Genomic DNA, 25,150 nt, shown 5'->3' on the forward strand with positions numbered 1-25,150 from the left:
TTCAGGTGCCACCATTCCCACTTGGCTGGTCCTGCTCCTGAGAGAGGCCCAGGGAGCTGAGCCAGTGCTGCCCTGTGAACTCCCTGGCCCGCAGGAGCCCTCTGGAGGACACCCGACTCCTCAGGAGCTGGGGAGTGGTGAGTGTGTGAGTTCATTTGCTCAGGCCCCAGGACGGGAGGGGGACAGGAGGGGAACCTTGTTGTCCCACAATGCAGCCCTGACCTTGAGCCTTAGGACTCCCATCTTTCCAAATTGTGCAGTGAGGAGGGGAGAGTGCCCAGGGACAGGCTGACCTCCATTTTAGCCCAATTCTTTCTCTCTGTCTCTCTTTGAAATTGAAATTTCTTTTTTCCTTTGACGCTGATTTCCGTGAATTGAGAAACAGCGTCTCAAGCCCACAGCTCAGTCCTCAGTGTAGCCCCTCTAAGGGTCTGGTGCAGATTTCTTGTTGCTGATGGCAGCTGAGCACAGACTCCAGCAGTTAGAACCAACTGTCCTGTTTTCCTCACATTTTTGCTCCCAGGTTGAGGGGCAGCATCCGCTGATGGCGTTCTGATGGGCAGAGATTCATTTTGCATCAACAAATTGGTTAAGTTAGAGGAGAGATTGCACCCACAAAGAATCTTGGTAAAAGTAAAAATCTGGTGGCTAGAGCACTTATCAATTTGTGAGTATTTGTGGTTCAATAAACAATTAATTTGCGCTCAGTATGTGGCACAAGGATCAAAATAGTAGCCCTGATTCTGTATAACATGCCCCTCCAGAACCAAGATAAGCTAATGATAAGGAGATAGGTCTGGGTGGGGTTCCTGGATAACTTCTTAAAGGGGACAAAAGATCAGAGAGAGCTAACACCTGCTGTCCACTGACATTAACCTGCACCTGTGTATAGAGTTTGAGCCTTGACTGAGGCCTCTACTACTTGTAGATGAAGAAAGAGTTGAGTTGTTTTCGAATTAGTTGTTGGTGTTAAATTAGTAGTTAACAGCATAATAATCTGGTGTTAAAAGCGCTAAGAGAAAATCCCAGTGGTCACAAGCTTCACTTGGTTTGAGTGTGTGGTTTCATTCAGAAGGGAACTGAGAAGCTGGAGGTGACACTGCAGTCTGGGAGGAGTTCCCAGGCCGCACTGTCACATTGCTGGCTGCTTAGGATTCCCTCAGTCAGTGCAGTGAGCCCTCTGGGCACTGTGTCCTCAGTGAGAGTGCTGCCCAGGGCCTGGGAACCTGAGTAAGCTGCTGAGTGTGGATCTCCCTGTGAAGTGTAAGCAGGCTGCTTCCCAGAGCTCATTCTCTATCATTTCCTAGTGCTTTGATTTTTGCAGTTTGCCCACTTCTGTAGGAATGATGTGTCCTGATTTGGATGTTACATCTTTGTTCTGTTACATGAGCCTCAGTTTATTCAATGGTCTCAGAAAGAATAGAAAATTCTTGGCAACTTTATTTTCTGCCATGTTTCAGTAAAGCTGCAAGCTATATATCTGAATGCCCCGGTGAGAAAAAAAGCCGTTGTCAGTTCAGGTGTTGGTTACTTTTACGTTTGTCCCCATAGGTGACTAAGTCCTGGTTTTGTCTAGTGTTTTATTTGGGGGGTGGGTAAGATTTATTTTATTTTTATTGGAAAGTCAGATATACATAGAGGAGTGAAGAGAGAAGGGAGGATCTTGTGTAGCATTGGCCAGAGCTGAGTCAATTTAAGGCTGGAGCCCTGAGACTTTTTCAGGTCTCCTCCACACCTGCAGGGACCCAAGGCTTTGGGACTTCCTGCACTGGTTTGTGAGGCCAGAAAAAAGGAGCTGGATGGAAGTTGGGCCACCCGGGTTAGAACCAATGACCATATGAAGTCACAGCATGTGTAATACAAGGACCCTATTTGCTAGGGTACCGTGGCAGGTGCAGGTTTGATGTTTTTGATGGCTTAAACATTGTTTCTTTGATAATGTGGCAGCACTGCAAATCAAAGTGCAACCTGCATATGGGTACAAGTTCATGATCTGGCTGCTTCAGTTACAGTTCTACTCCTCACTAATACATCTGGGAAAGCACCCTGAGGAGTCAAGAGTGCTGGCGTCCCTCCTCCCTGGTGGGACATCAAGAATAAGCTCTACCTCCCTTACTTTTGCCTGGCCCAGTGCTGCCATACAGGGAGTGAAGCAACACATAAAAGGTATCTCGTGTTCGCTCTGCCTTTTCAATAAATAAATATTCTGTATAAATATGCATTGACTTATTTTCAAGTGAGAGTTACAAGGTAAAAGAGACAAAGATCTTCTATTCCCTGGCTCATGGACCAAGCTGATTCATGCAGCCTGCAGCTTTTCACAGGTGATTAACAGCAGACTCCATATGGGATGCTGGTGTTGCAGTTGGCAGCTTTACATATTATGCCACAATGCTGGCCTTTGCTTTCTTTTTTTACTGATGGCAGTGTTTTTCTTGCTTTTACTTCTCATATGCTGATTCCTGGCAAGTGTTTTACATATGGGAAATACTCTTTTGTTACAAATTTGGGATGAATTCTGATGCTGTATGAGGTATTGGTAGGGTAGAAGGATTGGAGTCTAACATTTCCTTCCTGTGCACTTCTTTCTTTTGTGATTCTCTAGGACTTGGTTTGACTTTGTTTTCTTCATGTGGTGTTAACTAATATGCCTGTGTGATCACCTTGCCAAGTAGCAGCCACCACTGGCTGGGCACTGACACTGCAGCATGAACTTGTCCTGATTCCTGCCAGTCGGTGTGTACCTTCCCTTGCTGTTCTGTGAGATTTTCCTTCCCATAACCTGCTGCTCTATTTAGAATCAGCGGGAAGAAATATGTGGTCCTCTAAATTGTGTGTGTGTGAAAAGCTGCACCAAATATTTTCAGTTGTTACTTTCAAATTATTTCTTGTTCTCATCATTTTTTAAAAAAAATTTATTCATGTATTCCTTGTAAAATGTCATGGAGACACAGTGATTTACCATCTGATGGCTAACTCCTTCAGTTGCTACAAGATTGTGACAAGGCCTGGGTAAAACAGGAGCCAGGAAGTAAATCTGTGTCCATGACAGCGGTTGGAAAGACTTGCATCCTTAAGAGATTCCCTGCTTGCTTCCAGGGTGTGTATTAGCAGCAAGATGGAATTTGGTGTTTAGCCCTAACACAATCACAGAAAGTTCAGTGTAGGGTGAGGGTCTCCTAGCAGTTTCTCCACACATCACCCAGAGGCCCACACCTCCTTGCCTTAACAGAGCATCTGTAAGATGGCACTTTATGTCTTTTTTAAGATGTCAAGGATTTCTGTCTCCTGAATTTTTCTTTATACTGTTTCCCTAGAGCATGTCATGTTCTTTGCAGAAAATCTAAACCCAATTTTACTTTACATTGTACTTTTTCTTGAGAGGTTATTCTATGTTATAGTCCCAAATTGTTTTACGTTTTCTGTGTGTAATAACTGTCATTCATTTTACTTATTAAAACCTGTAATAATTTTGTTCAATGATGGTAGTATCATTTTGAATGAAGATTTATACATTAAATGGCAGGGAAATGGTAAGAGTGAATATTTGTACCATCGCTTGATATCAATCCTTCTTTTTCATTGACCCACCATCCAAAATCACATTGTACTTTTTGATTAATTTCTTTATTGTTTGTTTAAGAGGATGTGAGAGAAATCAGGATTCCAATTCACTGGTTTAGTTCTGAGACACCCACAGCTGCAAAGTATCAATCAGGGCTAAGCTGGGAGCTGAGAACTGAATGCAGGATTTTTCCTGTGGGCAGCAGAACCCCAGTGCCTTGAGCCATCACCGCTGCTTCCCAAGGTCTGCATTAACACAAAGCTGGAATCAAGGTCAGAAGTAGGAATGGAACCCAAGTACTGCAGTGTAAGGTAGAAGCTCCTTACCTGCTAGGCTGAACACTCATCATGTACAAGCTTTTTTGTTTGTTGTTTGTTTGTCATTGTTGGAACTGTTTAATTGTTTCAGATTGCTCACTGTTAGTTTCAAGGGATGATTCTGATTTTAAACAAATTCTAGTGAAATTTGATCGGTGTGTACTTGAATGCTATCATCAGGTACAGTGAATTATTTAAGTACATTTATAGCAAAAGCTGAGTAAACCAGGTGCCCAGGCTTTGTTTCGAAAGCACACGGGGTCCTCCGTTCCAGCGTCCTGCATAAGCTTATCATATTGTGAAGTGTAGTCACCACACGCTGGGATGGAACCCTGGATCTTGCTCCTTCTGTCTCACTTTCTTTGCCAGCTGTTCCACCTCCTCCTGTCCCCAGACCCCTTCTTCCCAACCTGGAATAATCACCCTCCTAAGTCCTATCGTATCTGGTTTCAGCTGTTTTGCAGGAAATAGCAATATTTTATTTGTTCCAATGGCTGAATGCAGTCTCAGCATTCATTAGGCTTCACTGTTAATAAAACCCGGGGAAACAACACGTAAAGCAAAAAGTATTGTATCTTCATTCCTATTTCTGTACCTTTGAATTTCTTCCTTTTATTTACCTTTATTTTTATTGGGTATAAAGGTGTAAAATGTTTAATTAGATTTCTTGGGTTTCAAAGGTTATTTCAGAAGAAGCAGTAAGAAATAAATCTACAGAAGTCCAATTGTGCTGCTGTGGAGATTACATATTTTTGAATTATTAACACCTTTTATTCAGTTAATAACCATGCTAGCAAAAATCAAATTTTCCAGTGGCAATTTTTGTACATGAGAGGGCTATAAATCTCAAAGAAGAAACAATTTGGATTTTCCGTGCCTTCATAATGTTTACCAAATCCTGTATCTCGGGGTTTTGAAATCATGTAGAAAATGAGAAATATTTCAAGGAATGAAACATACCAAATGTCAGTAATAAGAAAAGCACATTCCTTTGGGGAAATGGCTATTTTTAGAAAGCCCGGTCTGTATATGCAAAGTATAAGCAAGGAAATTCAGTCTTTTTCCTTCTTTATAAATCCTGTACTCCTAAAACACCAATCCACAAAATCGAAAGTGAAGGACTAAGGGGAGGGAGGAGGAAGGAAAGGGAGCACACACCATGTACGCAAAAGTTAAGTTTTACAAACTTTAGCAGTTTATAACAGACTATGTCATTCTCCAAGATGTGAAAGGCTGGTTGAAGAAATTCACCTTTCTGCAGGAGCTAAGGGTTGTATGCTGCATGAAGATCAGTGGAAGAAATTCACTGCCTTGGAGCAAGGCTCCTGCCCACTCCAAAGCCTGGTTTCTGCACCATGCCTCCCCGAGGAGGGAATCTCATTCCACCAGCCAGACCACCTCGAGGCCCCCCATGTCCCCTCAGGTGGTTATTGTGATGGTCTCCTGAGCCATTCCATTGTGTTTTTCAATTGAAAACAGTCAGATGTAGGACAAGCTCTCCCAACTTCTGATTCAGTCTAGTTTTGAAATCTAAATATTAAACATTAGTATTACTTTGGTAGAATTCAGTACTGAAGACACCTGGTATTGACCTTTTGTTTGTAGTTTTTATTCCTGACTCAGTGCTGCTACTTACTATAGATTTCATCAGGTTTTTTTAAAAGATTTGTTCATATGATTGAAAGGCAAATATATAGAGAAAAGGAGAGAAAGATCTTCCATCCACTGGATCACTCCACAAGTGGCCTCAGTGATCAGAGCTGCTGGAACTGTGCCAATGCAAAGCCAGGAGCCAGTGGCCAGGAGTTTCTTCTGGGTCCCTCACATATGTGCAGGGTCCCAAGGCTTTGGGTCATCCTCTACTGCTTTCCCAGGTCACAGGCAGGGAGCTGGATGGGAAGTGCAGCAGGAGGGATTAGAACCAATGCCCATTTGGTATCTTGGCACATGCAAAATATCCATTAGTCTATCAGGCTGAGCACACAGGAATTTTTTAAGAGTTAATTATTTTTTTGGAAATACAGATGTGCAGAGAAAGAGAGACAGAGAAAAAGATCTTCCATCCAATGATTCATTCCTCAGGTGGCAACAATAGCCAGAGAATGGCTGACCTGAAGCCAGAAACTTCTTCTAGGTCTCCTTGCAGATGCAGTGTCCCAAGACACTGGACCACCCTCTACTGCTCTCCCAGGCCACAGGAAGGGAGGTGGAATTGAAGTGGAGCAACCGGGACATAAATTGGTGCCCAACTGGTATCCTGCTGCATGCAAGGCAAGGACTTCAGCCACTAGGTTACTGTGCTGTGGCACTGATGAGATTCATAAAAAATATTGTTTTTTTGTTTTGTTTTGTTTTATTAATTCAAATGTCAGATATACAGAGAGGAGGAGAGACAAAAGGAAGACCTTCCATCTGCTGATCCATTCCGCAGGCAATCACAAAGGCTGGAGCTGAGCCTATCAGAAGCCAGAAGCCCAAAGCCTCTTTCAGGTCTCCCACACGAGTGCAGGGTCCCAAAAATTTGGGCTGTTCTTGTCTGCTTTCCTAGACCACAAGCATTGAACTGGATTGGAAGCAGGGCTGCTGGGATTAGAAGCGGAACCCATATGGGATCCCGGTACGTGCAAGGGGAGGGCTTTAGACACTGAGCTACCAAGCCAGGCCCTCCTAATGAGATTTTTAAAGTCTTCCTAATTTAGTTTGGTAGGCTAGTACATATGCAGAAATGAACCATTTCTAACACGTTGTTTATAATTAATTACTGTTAGTAGTCCCCAGTAATCCATTGCCATTTTTTGGTCAGTGAAGGTTTATTTTATGTATATGGAAGACAGAGTTATAGAGAGAGAGGGAGAGTTAGAGAGATCCTCTATCTGCTTATCCCTCTCCAAGTGACCACAATGGCTAAAGCAGGACCTTGTGGAAGCCAGGAGTCAGTGGCTTCTTCAGTTCCCCCACATCACTACAGGGACTCAAGTGGTTGGGGCATCCTCTGCATTCCCAGGTGCACTATCAGGGAGCTTGATCAGAAAGGAAGCAGCCAGGACTAAGGGAGAATCCACATGGGATGGTCACACCACAAGCAGTGGCTGAACCCACTCTGTCACAGAAAGCCCTGGGCCCTTGTCCATGCATGAGAACAATTTTTGTATGTTCCTTTTCTTTTTGATGTTATGGTCTTGAGTCTACTTTTTTCTTCATCTATCTAAAGGGTTATTGATTTTGTCCTTAAAAAGAAATCAATGTTTCCGTAGTCTTCAGTTTTGCTTAATAGAGTTCATTCATTTCTTCACTAATCTTTGTTTTCAGTTTCCTTGTACTGCTGTTGCTTGGCTTTTTATTCTATGGGGGACTTGAAGGTTAGTATTTAGGTTGGTTATTTGATATTTTGTTATTGTTTAGGTGTTGACATTTAAAGTCATATCCTTTGATTTCTATGTCTCTGACAGTGGTGGGTTCTTTCTCATTGCTGTAGGAAGGATAGTTACAATGAAGAGTGTGCTTTGGTCACTATAACAGAATAGAGCGTGTGTCCCGAATCACAGTAATTCATTTCTTGTGGTTCTAATGATTGAAAATTACAGAGCAAGATGAGACTAGGTTTGGTTTCTCCTGAGATCACTCCCTGGCCAACTCACAGCCTCCATGGTGTTTCCTCTGTCCCTGTGTATCCTTATAGGAAACTCAAATTAGTTTGAAGTGGATTCACAGTGACTATAGTTCCTGGTAATCACCTTTTTAAATTTTTGTAAATTTGTTTTTATTGGAATATTAAAAACAGAGAGCAGGGGAAACAGAAGAAGATCTCCCATGCACTGATTCTCTGCAATGGATGAAATGGCCAGACCTGAGATGATCCAAAGCTAGGAGCCAGGAGATTCTTCTGGGTCATTTACATAGGTGCAGGATCCCAAGTCTTTGGTCCATCCTTTACTGCATTACCAGGTCACAAACGGGGAGCTGGATTGGAAGTGGAGCATCTGGGAATAAAACTGGTGCACATATGGCATCCCAGCCCAAGCAAGGTGAGGACTAAAGCACTAGGCTACTGCATTAGGCCCAATAATTACCTTCTTAAAAGTGCTGTTTCTCGAGCCCAGTGTGGTAGCCTAGTAGCTAAGGTCCTCACTTTATACCTGCCTGGATCCCTTATGGGTGCTGGTTCTAATCTCGAATGCCCCACTTCCAATTCAACTCTCTGCTTGTGGTTTTGGAAAGCAGTTGAGGACAGGGCTTGGGACTCTGGACTTGTGTGGAAGACCCAGAAGAGGGTCCAGGCTCCTTGCATTAATTAGCTCAGCTCCATCCATTGTGGTCAAACAATGTCCTCTCTTATATCTGACTTTCCAGTGAAAAAGTGAAGTATTTCTTTGAAAAAAAAAAAAAAAAAAACGTATATTTTGTCCCCAGCGTGGTGGCCTAGGGGCTATGGTCCTTGTCTTGAAGGTGCAGGGATCCTATATGGACGCCAGTTTTAATCTTACTGGCCCTGCTTCCCTTCCAGCTCCCTGCTTGTGCCTTGGGAAAGCAGTCGAGAATGGCCAAATACCTTGGGCCATGCTCCCATGAGGCTCCTGGCTCCTGGCTTCAGATCGGCTCATCCCTGGCCATTGTGGTCACCTGGAGAGCAAATCATCGGACGGAAGATCCTCCTCTATTGTTCCTCCTCTCTGTATATCTGACAATGCAATAAATAAATTTAAAAGAAAAGAGAAAAAGTGCTGCCTGTAGAGTCACTTTGGGAATCCACCCTCCATGCTAGGAAATTTAGGCAGACCCATTTCTGTCTATAGCAGTTACAAGACCCAGTGATCTGACCCAAAGACAATCAACTTTGAAGTTTATTTGCTTTTTGAAACTAGCATTATGATTGCTCATAATTTCATATTAAATATTGTCTCTGTCAGCGTTGACTCATGCCTACCCATGCCCACACATACCCAGAACACCTGTACATGCATATATGCAGTGTTATGAAAATGCTTGATGATCATATGCAGGTCATCATTCGGTAATCCACAAAACATATAAAGTAGAAAGAATGATATAAATTAACATGTGTGCTAATGAACATTTGTAATTTTCAAAATATACACTTTATAATTTGAGAAATTAAGCAATGCAAAACCGAGACATAGCAATCCTACTCAACAGTCAACATGAGAGATGTCTTCCTATGTTTGTATCTACTTTAAATCACTGTTCCTGGAAAGTCGTGCTTGGGACTAAATGAAACGTGAAATGATGCATTTCCAAAAGCATAAGCCTAACACCATGGTCACACAAAAATAAATTAATGCAGGATTTCTACTTTTGATAAGCAGGTGTGATACTCAAATTTTCAAGTGCATCATAAGTGTATTTGTCAACACACAAGCTGATTTTGCCCATTTAGTGAGCTTGGGTTGACATTTGCAAGATTAAAAAGAAAATTTATAATGTAGCTATTTTTTTATTTCTTTTTTAATTCAGTGATTACACTGTATTATGTGATACAGTTTCATAGGTACTGGGATTCTTCCCACCCCTCCCCACACCCTCCCCCCTTGGTGGATTACTCCACCTTGTTGCATATCCGCAGTTCAACTTCAGTTGAGATTCCCTCTTTGCAAGCATAAACTCAACATAGAGTCCAACATCTTATAGTCCAGTCAAGTTCCTCGGCTTCTTGGGGATACCCTGTCTGGTCCGAGGGCAGAACCATCAGAGTATCAACCCAATCAATTAATGGCTTCAACATACCCTCATCAACAATTAACTTCATTGTGTAATTAATAGATGCAGTATTGAGTAACCAATATGTTGTAAACAAATGCTGGTAGGTCCTACTTGTGTGGCAAGTAGAGGCATGCAAATTCAGAGTATGCAAGCCACCGTGAGAGTGGAAAGGGTAAAAATACCATGCATTCACCAGGTCACTCCCACCATGACCCCGGGGGTCTCCAGTCCAGGCTTGGCCAGGTCCAAATCAGGAACAAAAAATCACAGTGTGGTCTCCCATGCAGGTATCAGGGCCCAATTCCTGGCATCATTCCCTGCTATGTCAGGTGTATTTTAGACAGCTGACCAGAAGTAGAATGGCTGGTACAGAAACTGGTGCTCTGAAAACTGGATGCCAGCATTACCACTAGTGGCTCAAGCTGTTGTTTCTCAGTGACAACCTCATTCAAAAATATTTCAAGGAAAGAAAATTCTTCTGAACTTTCTCAAATGGTGCCAAGGAGACAGCAAATGGAGACATATTTGAAGAAAATTCAAGATTTGATAACGGCAGGGAGACTCAGTGCTATTTGAACCTATAACTGGTTCCTCCCTCCCCCATCATGATCAGGTCAAGTGGGAACTGCTCTCCAGGCAATTGCAGCTGAGAACACAGACCTCCACCTCCTGCTGAGTGCCAGCAGAAGATGACATCACCACTTTTCCTGTCCTCAGTTACCTGTTGTCATAACCATGCTCTGCTGAGTGGTGTGGGAGGAATGGGCCCAGGGCCTGCAAGGGTTATGAAGCTTTTTATTGAGCATGAGGACACCTGGATTCCCATCTTCACCATATTTTTATTTGAAAGACAGCATTATAGAGAGGGATCTTCCATCTGGTGGTTCACTCCCTAAATGTCCTCATTAGCTGAAGGTGGGCTGGTCCTACTTAGGAGCTTGGGGTTTCTCCTATCCTCTGACATGAACAGAGAGGTGCAAGGACTTAGACCATCCTTTTTCTGTTTTCCTAGCCATTATTGGGGAGCTGGATTGTAAGTGTAGCAGCCGAACCCAAAGCAGCACCATATGAGATGCCAGCACTGCAGGTGGATGCTTAGCCATGAATTCTTCTTCCATCTTTTTGTATTTTTTTAAAATTAAGATTTATTTATTTTTATTACAAAGTCAGATATACAGAGAGGATGAAAAAAAGAGAGAAAGACCTTCCATCCCATGTTTCACTCCCCAAGTGACCGCACCGGCTGGTGTTGTGCCATTCTGAAGCCAGAAGCCAGGAACTTCCTCCAGGTCTCTCACATGGATGCGGGGTCCCAAGGCTTTGTGCCATCCTCTAATGTCCTCCCAGGCCACAAGCAGGGAGCTGGATGGGAATTGAAGCTGTTGTGATTAGAACCAGTGCCCATGTGTGGTCCTGGCACATGCAACGCAAACACTTTACTCTCTAGGCTATGGCATAGTGCCCCGAGCAAAAACACATTTCAAACTATTTTGCTGTCATATATATGGATATCTTATGGGCTAAGCCCTCTAAAATGGCAGAGTCAAGTGTCATTTTGCGTTTAAGGGCAAGCAAGTGCATTGAAGTCTTAAGAACCTTAATTGGGAACAATTACTAAAAAGCTGTATAGAATAAATGTCTTACATCCATTTTTCATATATTGTGTGGACAGCTTTGCTCTGTTTGAAAGATGTTTGCCTTCTACAGATGTTAGCATTAACCTCAAGTGTGTTCCAGTGGAAGTCCTTACCTGGAGTCCTATGCAGCTCATTGTACAAATAAAGAAATACTTTTTACCATCCTATTCTTTCTCTGTAGAAATATCTTATTGGCAATATGATATTTTCTATGACATTTTTTAATGTGTACAATGCTAACAGTAGTTGTTGAAAAAATGGATTACTGCTTGGCAGTGACATTACTTACTATTATTATTATTATTATTTAATTTTCACTAGAAAGTCAGATTTACAGAGAGGAGAGACAGAACGAAAGCTCTTCTATCACCTGAATCACCCTCCAAGGGGCCCCAACAGCTAGAAGGGAGTCAATCCATGGCAGACGCAAGGAGCTTTTTCCAAGTCTCCCATGTGGGTACAGGGTCCCAAAGTACTTGCCATCCTTAGACTGCTTTCCCAGGACACAAGCAGAGTGCTGGAATAAAAATGCAGCAGTCAGGGTATAAATCAGCATCCAGATAGGGTCTTGGTGCAAACAATGTGAGGACTTTAACCACTAAGCTATGGTGCTGGGCCCAGTAACATTTTCAAATAAGAAGTAATAGTTGTTTCCTTGAGTTTATTTAGTTTAATCAGCATTAATTATTGAAATTGTTGATACTGTTTCAAGGAAGACTTCCTGGCACTTGTAAAGCACTACTCTTGCCCATGGAGGCTGATTACTTTTGTTCCTCCAGGCATTGTGTCTGCTTCCTGCCTTGACATTACTTAGCACAGTAGGAATCACTAAGGAGACTGGGAACAAGCAAGAAAAACTCATCACTCCCTCTGCCCACCTTCTCTTGCAGGTGTAGCCCTGCAGCCCGCTTCATGCTTCCAAGGCTGGAGAATACACACACCCCTTCGGTAAGTTGCTTGTTTACTTATCACCTTGGTTTACATTTCATTTTAGGAAATTTATGATGGTTTGTAAACTAAAATGAAAAGGCAAGTATAAGAGAAAGAAGGCAGAATTGTGGTAACCAAGACATTGGAGCTATCAAATATGTTAAAACATTCTCTTGAGGTTTTCTAATGCCATAGCCAAGGCATGATTATTATTACATGATTCAAATGGAAACTAAGAATTTGTTAAAGATTATAGGATATCAGATTTGAAATTTTGTTTACTGGTCCTCCTATTCATTTATTTTAACACTGACTTGCAGAAGGAGCAGGAGACAGACAGAGACAGACATGTTTGCTCTCTGCTGATTGATTCTCTCAGTGGCCACAATGGTCAGGGCTGGATCATGTCACAGAAGAACCAGGAGGTTCATCTGAGTCTCCCAGATTAATCTGCCACCCGAGAGTTTGAGTCATCTTCCACTGTTTTGAATTTACATTGACTTAGAGCTGGATTGGAAGTGACGTAGATGGTAGCTTAGGCTGCTATGCCACAAATATCATTTCCCACTGAATGGTGATTTTGCTATTGCAAAGTTTCTTTTTGTTTGTTTTGTCTTGAAGATTTATTAATTTGGAAGCATGTCTATGAAGAAAGAAAGAAGTGGAGACACATCTCTCATATCCTGGTTAACTTCTCAAATAACTAAAATTAACAGAGATGAGCAAGTCTGAAGCCATGAGGCAGGAGTATTGTCCAGGTCTGCAAGTTGATTACAGGAACCCAAGTGCTTGAGCCATCCTCTACTTCCATTCCAAGCCTGTTATCTGGAAGTTGGGTCAGAAGTGGAGCATCCAGGATAGGAAGCAATGTCCAAGTGTGATGCAGGTGGCTTTATTTGCTAACCATAGGGCTGGCCCCTGTTGCATTCTCTTTGGTTTTCATTTCAAAATGCAAAGGTTTCTCCACTTGGCAGCAATGGCAAGAGCAGAGCCAATCCAAAGCCAGGAGCCTCTTTTGGATCTGCCACAAGGGTGCAGGTGCCCAAAGACCTAAGCCATCTTTTATGCTCTCCCAGGTCAAAAGCAGGAGACTGGATTGAAAGTGGAACACACAGGACATGAACTGCACCCATAAGGTAAGCTCAGCCCACCAGGCCACAGTTCAGTCCACAGATACTGACAGCTTTCAAATGAAGCAGAGCCAGAGCATGAAAACACTGACATGCTCCCTCCATTTTCCAGGGGATACTCTGTACTAGTTCCAAAGTTTGTGAGATGGTTAACAGCATAGGCAGTCCTTGAGTACCATTTGTAATATTAGCTTCCTCATTTTACACTTTGGTCATTAATGCCTAATTTCCATTTCTCTTTGTGAACATTTTTGAATGAAGGACATTGCAATGGATATGAAGTGGTACCTCATTGTGGTTGCCATTTTCCTTCACCTAATGATGAAGTATGCTAAGAATCTTCTTGTGCTACTTGGGGTTTTGGTGATCCTTGTATAAATATCTGTTTAGTTCTTTGTCCATTTAAGAATCTGTTTTTATTGCTTCTGAGTCTATGGGGGGTTTCCAGCCAGATGGCCCCAAGAGGGTGAGGCATCAGTGTTCTCCAGCTGCAAGAAGCCGTAGGGACAGTTTGAGTTGAGAGCATGCCCATTTATTGTAAAGCGAGCCTAACTCTTATGGACTAGGAAAGAGGATGGCAACAGGGCAGTACCTGTTGGGCCTCCCACCCAACAATGACACTGTAATTGACTATGAGGTGTGTCTATCCCTTTAGACCCTCTTGTCATGTCACAGTTCATGTTCCGCCCTCAAGTGCAAGCCATGCCTCTGGTCTTGAAAGGTGGACTGCTAATCACATCCACCAGGTAGTATTTAAGTTGACAATCATACTTCTAGTGTAATGCAAAATTATTTACTTTGCAAGTGATGTACAAACTAAATTGAGATAGTCCTGTAAATCTACCATTCGGTGACACTTAATGACTCATTCAGTGTCACAACACTGTTTAATGTTGAGAAAGCAATTCCTAAAATCAGCCCATACTGAATATGCTGTAATGTGTGAATAGGAGTGAAATCCTGGTAACTACAAATTGGCTTATAATGCCACTGGAGGGTTTTTCTGTTCAGTGTAACACTGCTGTGCCATCACCAGTATTTCCCTGTGTCCAGGGTGTCTGTAGGTATGCCATCATCCTGCTGTCTGACCCCTGATTTTCCCGTTATCTGCTGCCTGTACTTCAGCCTTTCTAATGATTCTCCATCAGCCCAGACGTGTCTGTACCCTATGCCTCCCGCTAAACTGATTTTAAAAAAATTTTCTAGCTTAATTCCATGTTATCAGAGAAACTATCAAATGATTTTCATATTTTGGCTTTTAGATCTTGTAGTTTTCTTGTGTCTTAATTTTTTAAAGGATTATACAGGAAGAAGAAATAGAAAATCTGGACACAAAGATCATACCGAATTTTTCCCTGAGCCTTGAGCCATACCATTCTGATCATCTAGGTCAGTATAATCAAAAGTAAAAGTTAAAAAAAAATTCATATGAAAAGATTTTTTTAAATGGGAAAGGTAGATACACAAAGAAAAAGAAGATCTTGTAGTTTTCTTGTGTCTTAATTTTTTAAAGGATTATACAGGAAGAAGAAATAGAAAATCTGGACACAAAGATCATACCAAATTTTTCCCTGAGCCTTGAGCCATACCATTCTGATCATCTAGGTCAGTATAATCAAAAGTAAAAGTTAAAAAAAAATTCATATGAAAAGATTTTTTTAAATGGGAAAGGTAGATACACAAAGAAAAAGATTCTCTCTATGCTGGTTCACTCTCAAAGTAGCCACAATGACTGGAATTGAGTTAATCACAAGTCGAAAATGAGGAGTGTCTTTTGGGTCTCCCACGCAGGTGCAGGATCCAAAGGTTTTGGGCTCTCCCAACAGAGGAGTTTCCTATGCTTCTCCGTCAGAACCTCTTCCAGTCCCAGATCTTGCTCACACTCGTGTGTCCATAGGTCAACCCTACTTAGTCCACCTCCTATCCCAGCTGGAACAATGCCCTTTCCTGACTGGCCTTCAACCTATTCCAGTTTTTCCTGTTTGATGCGTCAGCCCAGCCAATCCTGGTACACACCCAGACACAGCACATAGGAACAGAGACCTAGCCTAGCCTGAATTACACATACCCTGGTTCTCCAGAGCTCCAGTGGATGTGGAGTCTAGCCCAGTCTGGTGGGTCAAACTCCAGTCCACACTTGCACCAATGAAAACTACCATCAGATCCAGACAAGATCGCTACCACTCTGACCCCCACACTCACCAGAGAACAGCAACTGAGCCAAGATGTCCCTTTGGCTTCCCAATCAGGCCTGTTCCCAGCCATAGATTGTATGCATGCCAGTGCTTGCTTTGTCCCATGTAAACATAGTCCCTTCCCTGCCTTGGCCTTTGCTTTAGATTCTATATCTTGGACTGACTCGGCCTGTTCTGTTCCTAATTGTCCTGGCATGTAATCAAACCTGGCTGTGCTCAGTCTACTCCCATCCCTGGCTCATGTGAACCAATATGTGTAAGAGCCTAGCTCAGCATGACCTGTGTTCCAGACTGGTTTCTATCCTTGCTGATGAGCCAAGCTTTGCTTAGCCCTGCCCGGTCCATAACCAACCCACACATTAGCCAACAGTTGGAACTACTTTTCCCAGCTTGCCTGACCCTCAGTCCTGGACTATATGATCACCAGTGTGTGTTATGACCCACTACGTGAGTGTCCCAAATTCCCCTACTTGGGCCACTCCTAGACCCAGATCTCATACATGCCAGCTGCTGTTAGGCCTTTGTCCAGCATAGTGTACCTTCCATCTTGGCTTTGTATGAACTGATGTACATTCAGCCTGACCCACCCCACACCCTGTCTAAAGATACACATTTTGGGTGCTGCAGCTTGGATCTGACTAGCCTACTCTTGGCCCCTGTACCACTGAGTGATGGCAGGTTCCATGGTCACACCTAACTCACCCCATTACCACCCCAATGCTGAAGCTAACCATTGGGACTTGTATTTCCACAGGGTTTGACCCACAAATTCTCCACCAAATCTACCCCCTGACCTGGTTCTCTCACATGCTGGTTAGTATCATGGCCCTGCCTAATATGACCCATCCTCTGTTCCAACATTGTGTTAGGTACTAGGATCTAGCCCTGCTAAACTAGACACCAGTCATAGCTTTCAGATTGACTCTGTCGTGGTCAATATTCTTTGGTGATATCAAAACTACACAGGACTCACAGGTAGGCTGGTGTATCAATCTCACACAAACAGATTGTCCAGCCTCTCCCCTCCAAACCACCAGGTCTCTGCCCCCTCGCTGATCCGCAAGGAAAGCAACACTGTCATTGGAAGTCCCTCTGGACTGATTTCTCATCTACATGCACAGTGGCTTCCTTCATGGGCATCCCTTTTCAGCAATTCCACATCCACCTAAATCCTAGAGCTTGCCTCTGGGTGGCCAGCATGCAGAGCCAGGCTCCAATTTGCTTGCTAGCCAAACAAAACCCATGAGTTGCTTACTGCGTGACAAAAGTGGCTGTGTCCATGGCCCCAAGCATTGTGTCCAACCTGACATGGGTACCCGCAGTAGCCACCAGGCTGCCTGAAGCTCCCAACACCCAGTCCTCAAGACCAAACTCTCTTAGGTACCTCCCACTTCAAGATGGTGGTAGCGGGTGAAGTGAGGGCCCAACTTTGATCCCAAGAGATCCTTTCACAATATACTTGCTCAAAAGGAAATAACTCTTGTGTACACGTAAGACCAGAACTCCAATCACCACTTGGCAGCAGTAGCTGTGGCCAGTGCCCCAAGCATTGCTTTTGACCTGACTTTTGGTAATCCCAGCAGCCAGGCCCCAAAGCTCCCACCACCCACGCCCTGAAGTTGAACTCTCCTAGGTCCCTCCACCTCCAATTTCTGTGAATTTCTTTCTCTCTGTCTTTCTTGCTGGTCTTCAAATAAATAAATCTTTGAAAAACAGGGAGATGGAAACCCCAAATCTAATGACGGTCATGTTTCATGCGGAAATATTAATTTTTGGAGAGATTTTTTTCTTGTCCATGGGCTTCTTGGATTATTAGCATTATAGTATTAGTTAGATTTGGGAAGAATTTAGTTTCCATATTCTTAAAATCTAAAGTCTATAGTTGCAGGTGTTTGCACTATTTGCAATTATCACACATGTCACTGAATCTCAAGTGTTTTCATCCAGTGTGTCATTTTAATGGAGTCCTTTCTCACAGCACATTTTTGCATTCTCAGCCAGATAAAATGAAATCTGATTCTGGTATTCATCCCTTTTGATCTTTGATTAAAGTTTCTACATTGCACTTAAATATTGTCAAATATCAATAAATGAATGAATAGCAAACACATTGACTTATTCAACTGTAAAAAGAAAATTCTGCACATTCCACAGATATTCTGCTATAGTTTTAAAGATCTGTGTTTGAAAACTTATATGTTGAAACTTTTGTTTTCATGATATGTATAGCATTTTTCTATTGAACTATGATGATTTTCCTTTCCTTTTAATTACAGAAAGATTAAGATCTTGAATGTAATGTAAGTTTAAGACATGCTGTCTCAAAAGTTGAAAAAATGAGATAAAGCTGATACAGAAGAAGTATCATTCTGTTTTTAAATTGTGTATATGACCTACATTTATTCTTTTTAATATTAAAATGAGTAAATAGATAATCAGAGAAAAGGCAGCTATCTGATTAAAGTTAAAGGGCTTCCTAAACATGTACAAAAACAATGATATTACAACATACCATTTGCTTTATATGTATATGAATAGGTTCTGTTCAACAGGTTGACTGTTACTGGCTAATATTAGCTATTGTTACAAGAAAATAGCTTTTTATGAGGTTTCCTACTAAGCTATAGTTCACTACATAGAAATTAAAATTTCAGTTTAATTTAAATCTCATTCCATAAAAAGCAAAACAAATAATGTGGAAAGAATTTTAATATGTGCATACTAAAATTAAAAAAATAATGGTGAGGGATATTGTATATATTTATTTATGATATAGAATTTAGGAAATATTTACACATTTATACATGTGTCTTCCATATCCAGTCTAACAGGTTATTTATCATGATTTTCTGTGTATAAGTGTGTGTGTCTGCAGATTATGCAATTAATTCATTTTATAATTGTTATAGAAAACAATCTGATACAGAAAAATAATGGAATTGTAGCTTTAAAATCGCAAAAATAATACTGGACAGGATATTTTGCTTTTACCTTATGTTGCAATTAGATGGCAAATTTAGCTGCATCCATACAAGCTGCATGTTTAACAAGCACAAAAGAATTGCACTCAGCTTACTATAACAGGTACTGAGTTAATAATTTGGCTGTGTTAAAGTGATTTATTCTAATGTAATTAAAAAACAGAATGGCAATCACAGGGACAAACTGAGAGTGATGTCTTCCATTTGCAAGTTTATTTGAACAACACCTTCAGAAGTTCATTAGATTCAGAATATGTAGAGAAAACAGCCCTTAAGAGAATAATAAGGAATATTCTATGTTAGTATTGAAGTTGCAAAAGCAATGCAAGAGAAGTTATTTTTGTTTGGTTGTTACCCTGTGTGAATCATAAATTAAATTACATCCATAAAGTTGCAAATTAGGGCCTGGCAGTGTGCCCTAGTGGCTAAAGCCCTCACCTTGAAAGCCCCAGGATCCCATATAGGAGCCGATTCTAATCCTGGCAGCTACACTTCCCATCCAGCTCCCTGCTTGTGGCCTGGGAAAGCAGTTGAGGACGGCCCAATGCATTGGGACACTGCACCCGCGTTGGAGACCTGGAAGAGGTTCCAGGTTCCTGGCTTCAGATCGGCATGCACTGGCCCCTTGCGGCTCACTTGGGGAGTGAAACATTGGATGGAAGATCTTCCTCTCTGTCTCTCTTCCTCTGTGTATATCTGGCTGTAATAAAATGAATAAGTCTTTAAAAAAATAAAAGTTGCAAATTAAGTATACATACAATTCTGTCTGTCAGTCTTTTTACGTAATGATCCAGAACTGAGGAGATATGTATTTCTTAGGTGTTGGTGTCATTTGAAGATGTGGCTGTGGACTTTACCCAGGAGGAATGGCAGCACATGGACAACACTCAGCGGAACCTGTACAGGGATGTGATGCTTGAGACTTATAGCAATCTGCTGTCCTTGGGTGAGTGAAAAATCTGTCATGCCCAAACAGAATACTTCTTTATGGTTGACAAGCCAAAGGAGAGTTTATCAAGTTTAGTAGTTGGTAAGACTAGTAGTGATTTCTCAAAGTCTACAATCATTTTCAACGAGCAGGGTGTGATGTGACGAAGCCTGATGTGATCTTGAAATTGGAGCAAAATTCAGCACCATGGACAGTGGACCAATCTATAAACCAGGGACTTCCAGGTATGTCAGCACCTAGTGGGCAGAGAAGTTGACACATAGCTCATTAAAGATTAACTGGAACTCTGATTTTTTTTTTTTAATTTCCTCCTAAAGAACAGTTGATGATACATTGGCATTCTACAATCTCACTGTATAGATTGCTAGAATAATAGCAGTGCCTTTCAAAAAATTTTGGCATGTAACCATACATCTAAAACTACTTATTTGTATTTCATGATCCCTAGCAATTGAATCATCATCTGCCACCTGCCAGATACATTTGCAGAAAGTTGTAATTGAAGCAAAGTAGCCAGGACAGGACAAATTGGTTGCTGTAATGGGATGTAAGATGCGTCAAATCTTATTTTGAATTCCTGTGCCACATTTTTAGTCCTTTCCCGCATAAACTTAAAATACACAATTCCAAGTAATTGAAATTTTTATTTTAGAAAAAAACAGGTATCATGTTAATGAACTAATAAACAAGAAGTAATGCTCATTAATTATGCTCATAAATGTCCACATTTCACTAATATTAAAATGGACTGTATCTAGAATCTCTATAAATCTCATTGGCTTTAATTAAGCATTTTAAAAGAAACACTTAGATAAGATTCATGGAGATGGTTATTCTTTTTCTCATTTCAGAGTCCTACAGAAAGGATGAGCTGCTTGGAGCTAATCAGAAAAGACAAGAAATAATGTGCAGGCAAGTTATAATCATAAAAATTGTATAACAACCTGAAAGAGATTTGCTTTGTGAAATGTGATTTTTTTTTCCTTAAGATTTCATTATTTTTATTGCAAAGTCAGACATACAGAGAGAAGGTGAGAGAGAGAGTAAGATCTTCACTTCCCAGGCAGCCAAAACAGCTAGAGCTGAAGTGAGGAGCACAGAACCCCTTCCAGGTTTTCAACACAGCTGCAGAATCCCAAGGCTTTGGGCTGTCCTTGACTGCTTTCTCAGGCCACATGAAGAAAGCTGGATGGGAAGCAAGGCTGTTTGGATTAGAACCAGTGACCTTTTGTAATTCTGGTACATTCAACACCAGGAATTTAGCCACTAATGTACCTCACTATGCCCTGCTAATGATGCTTAATATTATCTGTGCCCATAATTAATATATGCCATGAATGCAAAATTGTACCAAAATGAAATGTAAGGAAAATAATTTCTTTATATATATATTTCATTTATAGACAGAGCTGTTGTGGTCTAAGGGGTTGGTTAGCACTCGTTAAACTGAGCACTACGGGGAATGGGCTTGGGCCTGAAAGCACCCTGTCTAATCGAACTCAGCTGTATCCAGTATTCTGCTAATGAGGGTGTGGGGGAAAGAGTAAACAAGAATTAGGTGAAAGGTCAAGAGAGGAGGCAATAAAAGCAGGCCTTGGAGAGAGTCCAGAGAGAGAGACTTCCACCATCACTGGTCTCTGTGTCTGTGCCTCATCCCCAGATCCTTTGCCGTGTCCACGTTACTGGCCTAGCCAGCCAGAACACAAAGGGTTATTTTCAAAGTGACCAGGTGAATGTAGTTCTTTGCAGCTAAGTCCTTGCTTGTACATGCATTGATCTCATATGGGCACTTCTTTGCATTCTAGCAGGCCCACTTAAATCCAGTTCCCTGATTGTTGCCTGGCATTGCAGTCGAGCACAGCACAAAGCCTTGTGACCCTGCACCTGTGTGTGAAATTCAGAAGAAGTTCCTGGCTTTGGATCAGCTCACATCTGGCCATTGTGGTCACTTGGGGAGTGAATCAGCGGATGGAAGTTTTTCCTCTCTGTCTCTCCTCCTGTCTTAATATCTGACTTTCCAGAAAAAGTAAATAAATCTTACACAACAACAAGAAAAAAATCAAGGGCTAGCTGAATACTTGGGGGTGCTAGGATTCTGATCAGTCTTCCAGAGAGGATAAACCAACCTGAAATTTGAGAAAGGAGCCCTGAATGTGGGTACTATGTAATATGCTTGACATTCAGAAACCACCTACTGTGTTTCTAGCTTGCATAAAAGTGCCCTTTGCCAGAGACAGTCCGATATGAAAATTGAGCAGATACGAAAAGTGCAAATAGGTAGTTGATGAGCAGTGTGTCTGAAGTGCTAAACTGCTGTGCTTCCTAACTGCACCCCTCTAAAAGTGCAATCCATCTGGAGTTTTAACCCAAGCTATGCTGTAGTTGGGGGTTGGGTCTTTGTTCAGGTCTTATATTGCACACCAGAACAAATTTTATCAGGAAAACTCAGTGATTCTTTCCTCAACATATTATAGAAACAGAAACAGGAAATCAGGCTTTGATAGAAGTTTTATTGCTAAGTGACCAGATAAACTTGGACAATGGGAAGAGAAAGTACCTCCCAGAAGAGAGCTCAGAAAGCTGGTGGCTTTTAAAAGCAGAGAAGAAAGACACCATAGCTCATTTGAAATCTTTTCTTCCCCCAGGATGCCTGATGAAATAAACCATACCTCTAATTTCCCTGAGACTAAACTCCAGAGTGGGAAAAATCTCAGACAGCATGTAAAAACGTACACTTGTCAGCAGTCTTTTGAGCACAGTGGGAAAGAAAAAACTTTCAGCAAGAAGAAGATATTCCTTTCGAAAGTTTATAGCAACAACCAGTGTAATAATCAACCAGTCAACGTGGGAGAATCTGTTCAGGTTAAAAAGACAATGTTCCATAACAATCCAGACTTTGCCAAGCATCAACAAATACAATCAGGAGAGAAATCCCATGAGCATTTCCAGAGTGAGAAATCTCTGATTTATAAAAGAGATGTCAAAGTCAATCAGATAACCCAAACAGCTAGAAGTCACTATATATGTAGTTACTGTAAAAAGCCTTTTAACTGTAAATCTCGCATTACCAGCAAAGAGAGAACTGACACAGGAGCAGATTTCTATAGGTGTAATGAATGTAAAGAAAGCATTGACCAGAAGTCAGAACTCATGGGAGATCAGATCCTTGACACTGCAGAGAAGCCATATGAATGTAATGAGCATGGAAAAGCCTTTCACCAGCAATTATCTCTTGTTAGGAATCAGAGAATTCACACAGGGGGGAAACCATATGAATGTAGTGAGTGTGGAAAAGCTTTTCGTTACAAGTCATACCTAAACCTACATCAGAGATGCCACACTGGAGAAAAACCTTATGAATGTAGTGTGTGTGGAAAAGCATTTAAGCGGAAGTCACACCTAATTCTACATCAGAGATTCCACACAGGGGAAAAACCTTATGAATGTAGTAAGTGTGGAAAAGCTTTTTCTAACAAGTCACACCTCAATAGACATCAGATAGTACACACTGAGGAAAAGCCTTATGAATGTAATGACTGTGGAAAAGCATTTAAGCAGAAGTCATCCCTAATCACACATCAGATAAACCACACAGGGAAGAAGCCTTATGAATGTACTGAGTGTGGAAAAGCATTTAAACTTAACTCATTTCTAATCACACATCAGAGAATTCACACTGGGGAAAGGCCATACGAATGCAGTGAGTGTCAAAAGGCTTTTCATCGCAAGTCATCCCTAGTTGTGCATCAGAGAATCCACACAGGGGAAAAACCATATGGATGTAGTAAGTGTGCAAAAGCTTTTTCTCAGAAGTCACATGTAATTATACATCAGAGAGCCCACATAGGAGGAAAACCTTATGAATGTAGTGAGTGTGGAAAAACATTTAAGTGGAAGTCATACTTAATCATGCATCAGAGAATCCACACAGGGGTAAAACCTTATGAACGTAGCCAGTATGGAAAAGCTTTTTCTCAGAAGTCAAACTTATTCCTGCATCAGAGAGTCCACACAGCGGGAAAAGTGTATGAATGTAGCGAGTGTGGAAAGACATTTAAGATGAAGTCATCCTTAATTGTGCATCAGAGAACGCACACTGGGGAAAAACCTTATGAATGTAGTGAGTGTGGAAAAACGTTTAAGCTGAAGTCATATCTAATTATACATCAGAGAATCCACACAGGGGTAAAACCTTATGAATGTAGTGAGTGTGGAAAAGCTTTTCATTGCAAGTCTACCCTAAACATACATCAGAGAACCCACACTGGGGAAAAACCTTATGAATGTAATGTGTGTGGAAAAGCTTTTTCTCAGAAGCAACACCTCATTAAGCATCAGAGAATCCACACAGGTATTAAACCTTATGAATGTAGTGAGTGTGGAAAAGCTTTCTCTCGGAAGTCACACCTCATTACACATCAGAGAATCCACACAGGGCAAGAACAATATGAGTGTCCTGTTGAGGGAAAATCTTTTTGCAGGCAGTCAGATTTCATTACACATCCAAATTCACAAGGGTAATACATTACAAATGTAGGTAATGTGCAGAAGCCTTTTGCAAGCCATCAATTTTCATTACTAAACCATGTAAACACATGTTAGCTACCATAAACATACTGGCATGCTCTATCAGCTAAAACGTGAATGAAATAAAGTTTAACAATACTGCAAACAGAAAGTACTAAACATAAAATGGAAGAAGAAAAACACTATGAAAGTGTTAAAAATAAACATGAGGAATGTCAGTGTGTTTCAGAACACAGCTATGTGTTGCAAAAATTAGATGCAATTTTTTGTGATCTGCCTTTATTGTGAGGAATAAAATGTGAATGAGTACTGCTTTCAGATTTTCATGTTGATAATAAATGTTCAGTGCATAACACTTGTTCCCAACACCATCTTTATCATTTCCACATTGTATGTAATAGGGGTTTTCTAGAATTTCAAAATTCCACATTCTATTTCAGTCTCAAATTGAAAGCACAAATATCAACTGATGCATGTGGCAATTCTAATGTTAGTGACCCAGCTATGAAGGATGAAGTTTGATCAGAATGAAGAATCTCTGTGACATCTGACTAATTGTGGATCTCATTTCGCTCATTACAGTCACTCCTCAATTCTCTAGTGCAGGAGATCATCCTTGTAGCTCTGCCCACTTAGTCCCTGGCTGTAGACATAGGCACAATGCACACCATGTCCCTGAGGGAAACCTTAATAACCATGGCTAAGTGAGACTCCAACCTAGACTACTCACTGAGTATGCAGCCAGAGTGGTGGTCTGCATCCCAGTTCTAGTTCTTGGAATGTTGTGGTAGATGTTATCTGCTGAACCAAGATGGTGGAATAGAGTTAAGACATGTTTAAGCAGATGGAGAAACATTTAATCATGAAGCAGAGAAAGCATATTTCAGGAAATTGGAGAGGACAACAACAGAGGGGTACCTGGAGACTGACAGACAAAGGAAAGCAGCGAAAATAAAGGTGTGGCTATGCAGTGACTGATAATTCAGCAGCATTCAACTAATGGCAATCTGAACTCCACCAGCAACCAGGTGGAAAGGGACTTTCACGCATCTTAGGAGGTGAACCCAGACAAGGAATTGTCCATCCTGCTGGTCTGTTTGATTTGACCAGGAGCAGAGACACAGCAGTAGATCCCAGATGGTCAGTGCGAGAACAGGGTGAAAAGAGGTAAGGACTAACGGGGCAGGAGCATGCATGCATT

General features: G+C 41.5%; 2 protein-coding genes across 2 annotated transcripts in view; both read left to right on the plus strand.

Moving 5' to 3' along the window:
• The window catches only part of LOC131478011 (zinc finger protein 585A-like), a 191,794-nt gene extending 167,851 nt beyond the window's left edge, over positions 1 to 23,943 (plus strand). Inside the window, exon 4 of the mRNA XM_058655111.1 lies at positions 22,669 to 23,943. Coding sequence (XP_058511094.1) covers positions 22,669 to 23,943 — 1,275 coding nt within the window. The remainder of the gene's footprint in view (positions 1 to 22,668) is intronic.
• LOC131478055 (zinc finger protein 157-like) lies at positions 3,649 to 22,508 on the plus strand. Its single transcript, XM_058655638.1, has 6 exons — positions 3,649 to 3,876; positions 12,128 to 12,185; positions 19,293 to 19,419; positions 20,274 to 20,334; positions 22,068 to 22,284; positions 22,494 to 22,508. Exons 1-6 carry the CDS (start codon positions 3,851 to 3,853, stop codon positions 22,506 to 22,508), a joined length of 504 nt encoding a protein of 167 aa, XP_058511621.1. The 5' UTR covers positions 3,649 to 3,850.
• Positions 23,944 to 25,150: the final 1,207 nt, after the last annotated feature.

This window comes from Ochotona princeps, chromosome 26 (assembly GCF_030435755.1).
Source record: "Ochotona princeps isolate mOchPri1 chromosome 26, mOchPri1.hap1, whole genome shotgun sequence".
NCBI classification, from domain to species: Eukaryota; Metazoa; Chordata; class Mammalia; order Lagomorpha; family Ochotonidae; genus Ochotona; species Ochotona princeps.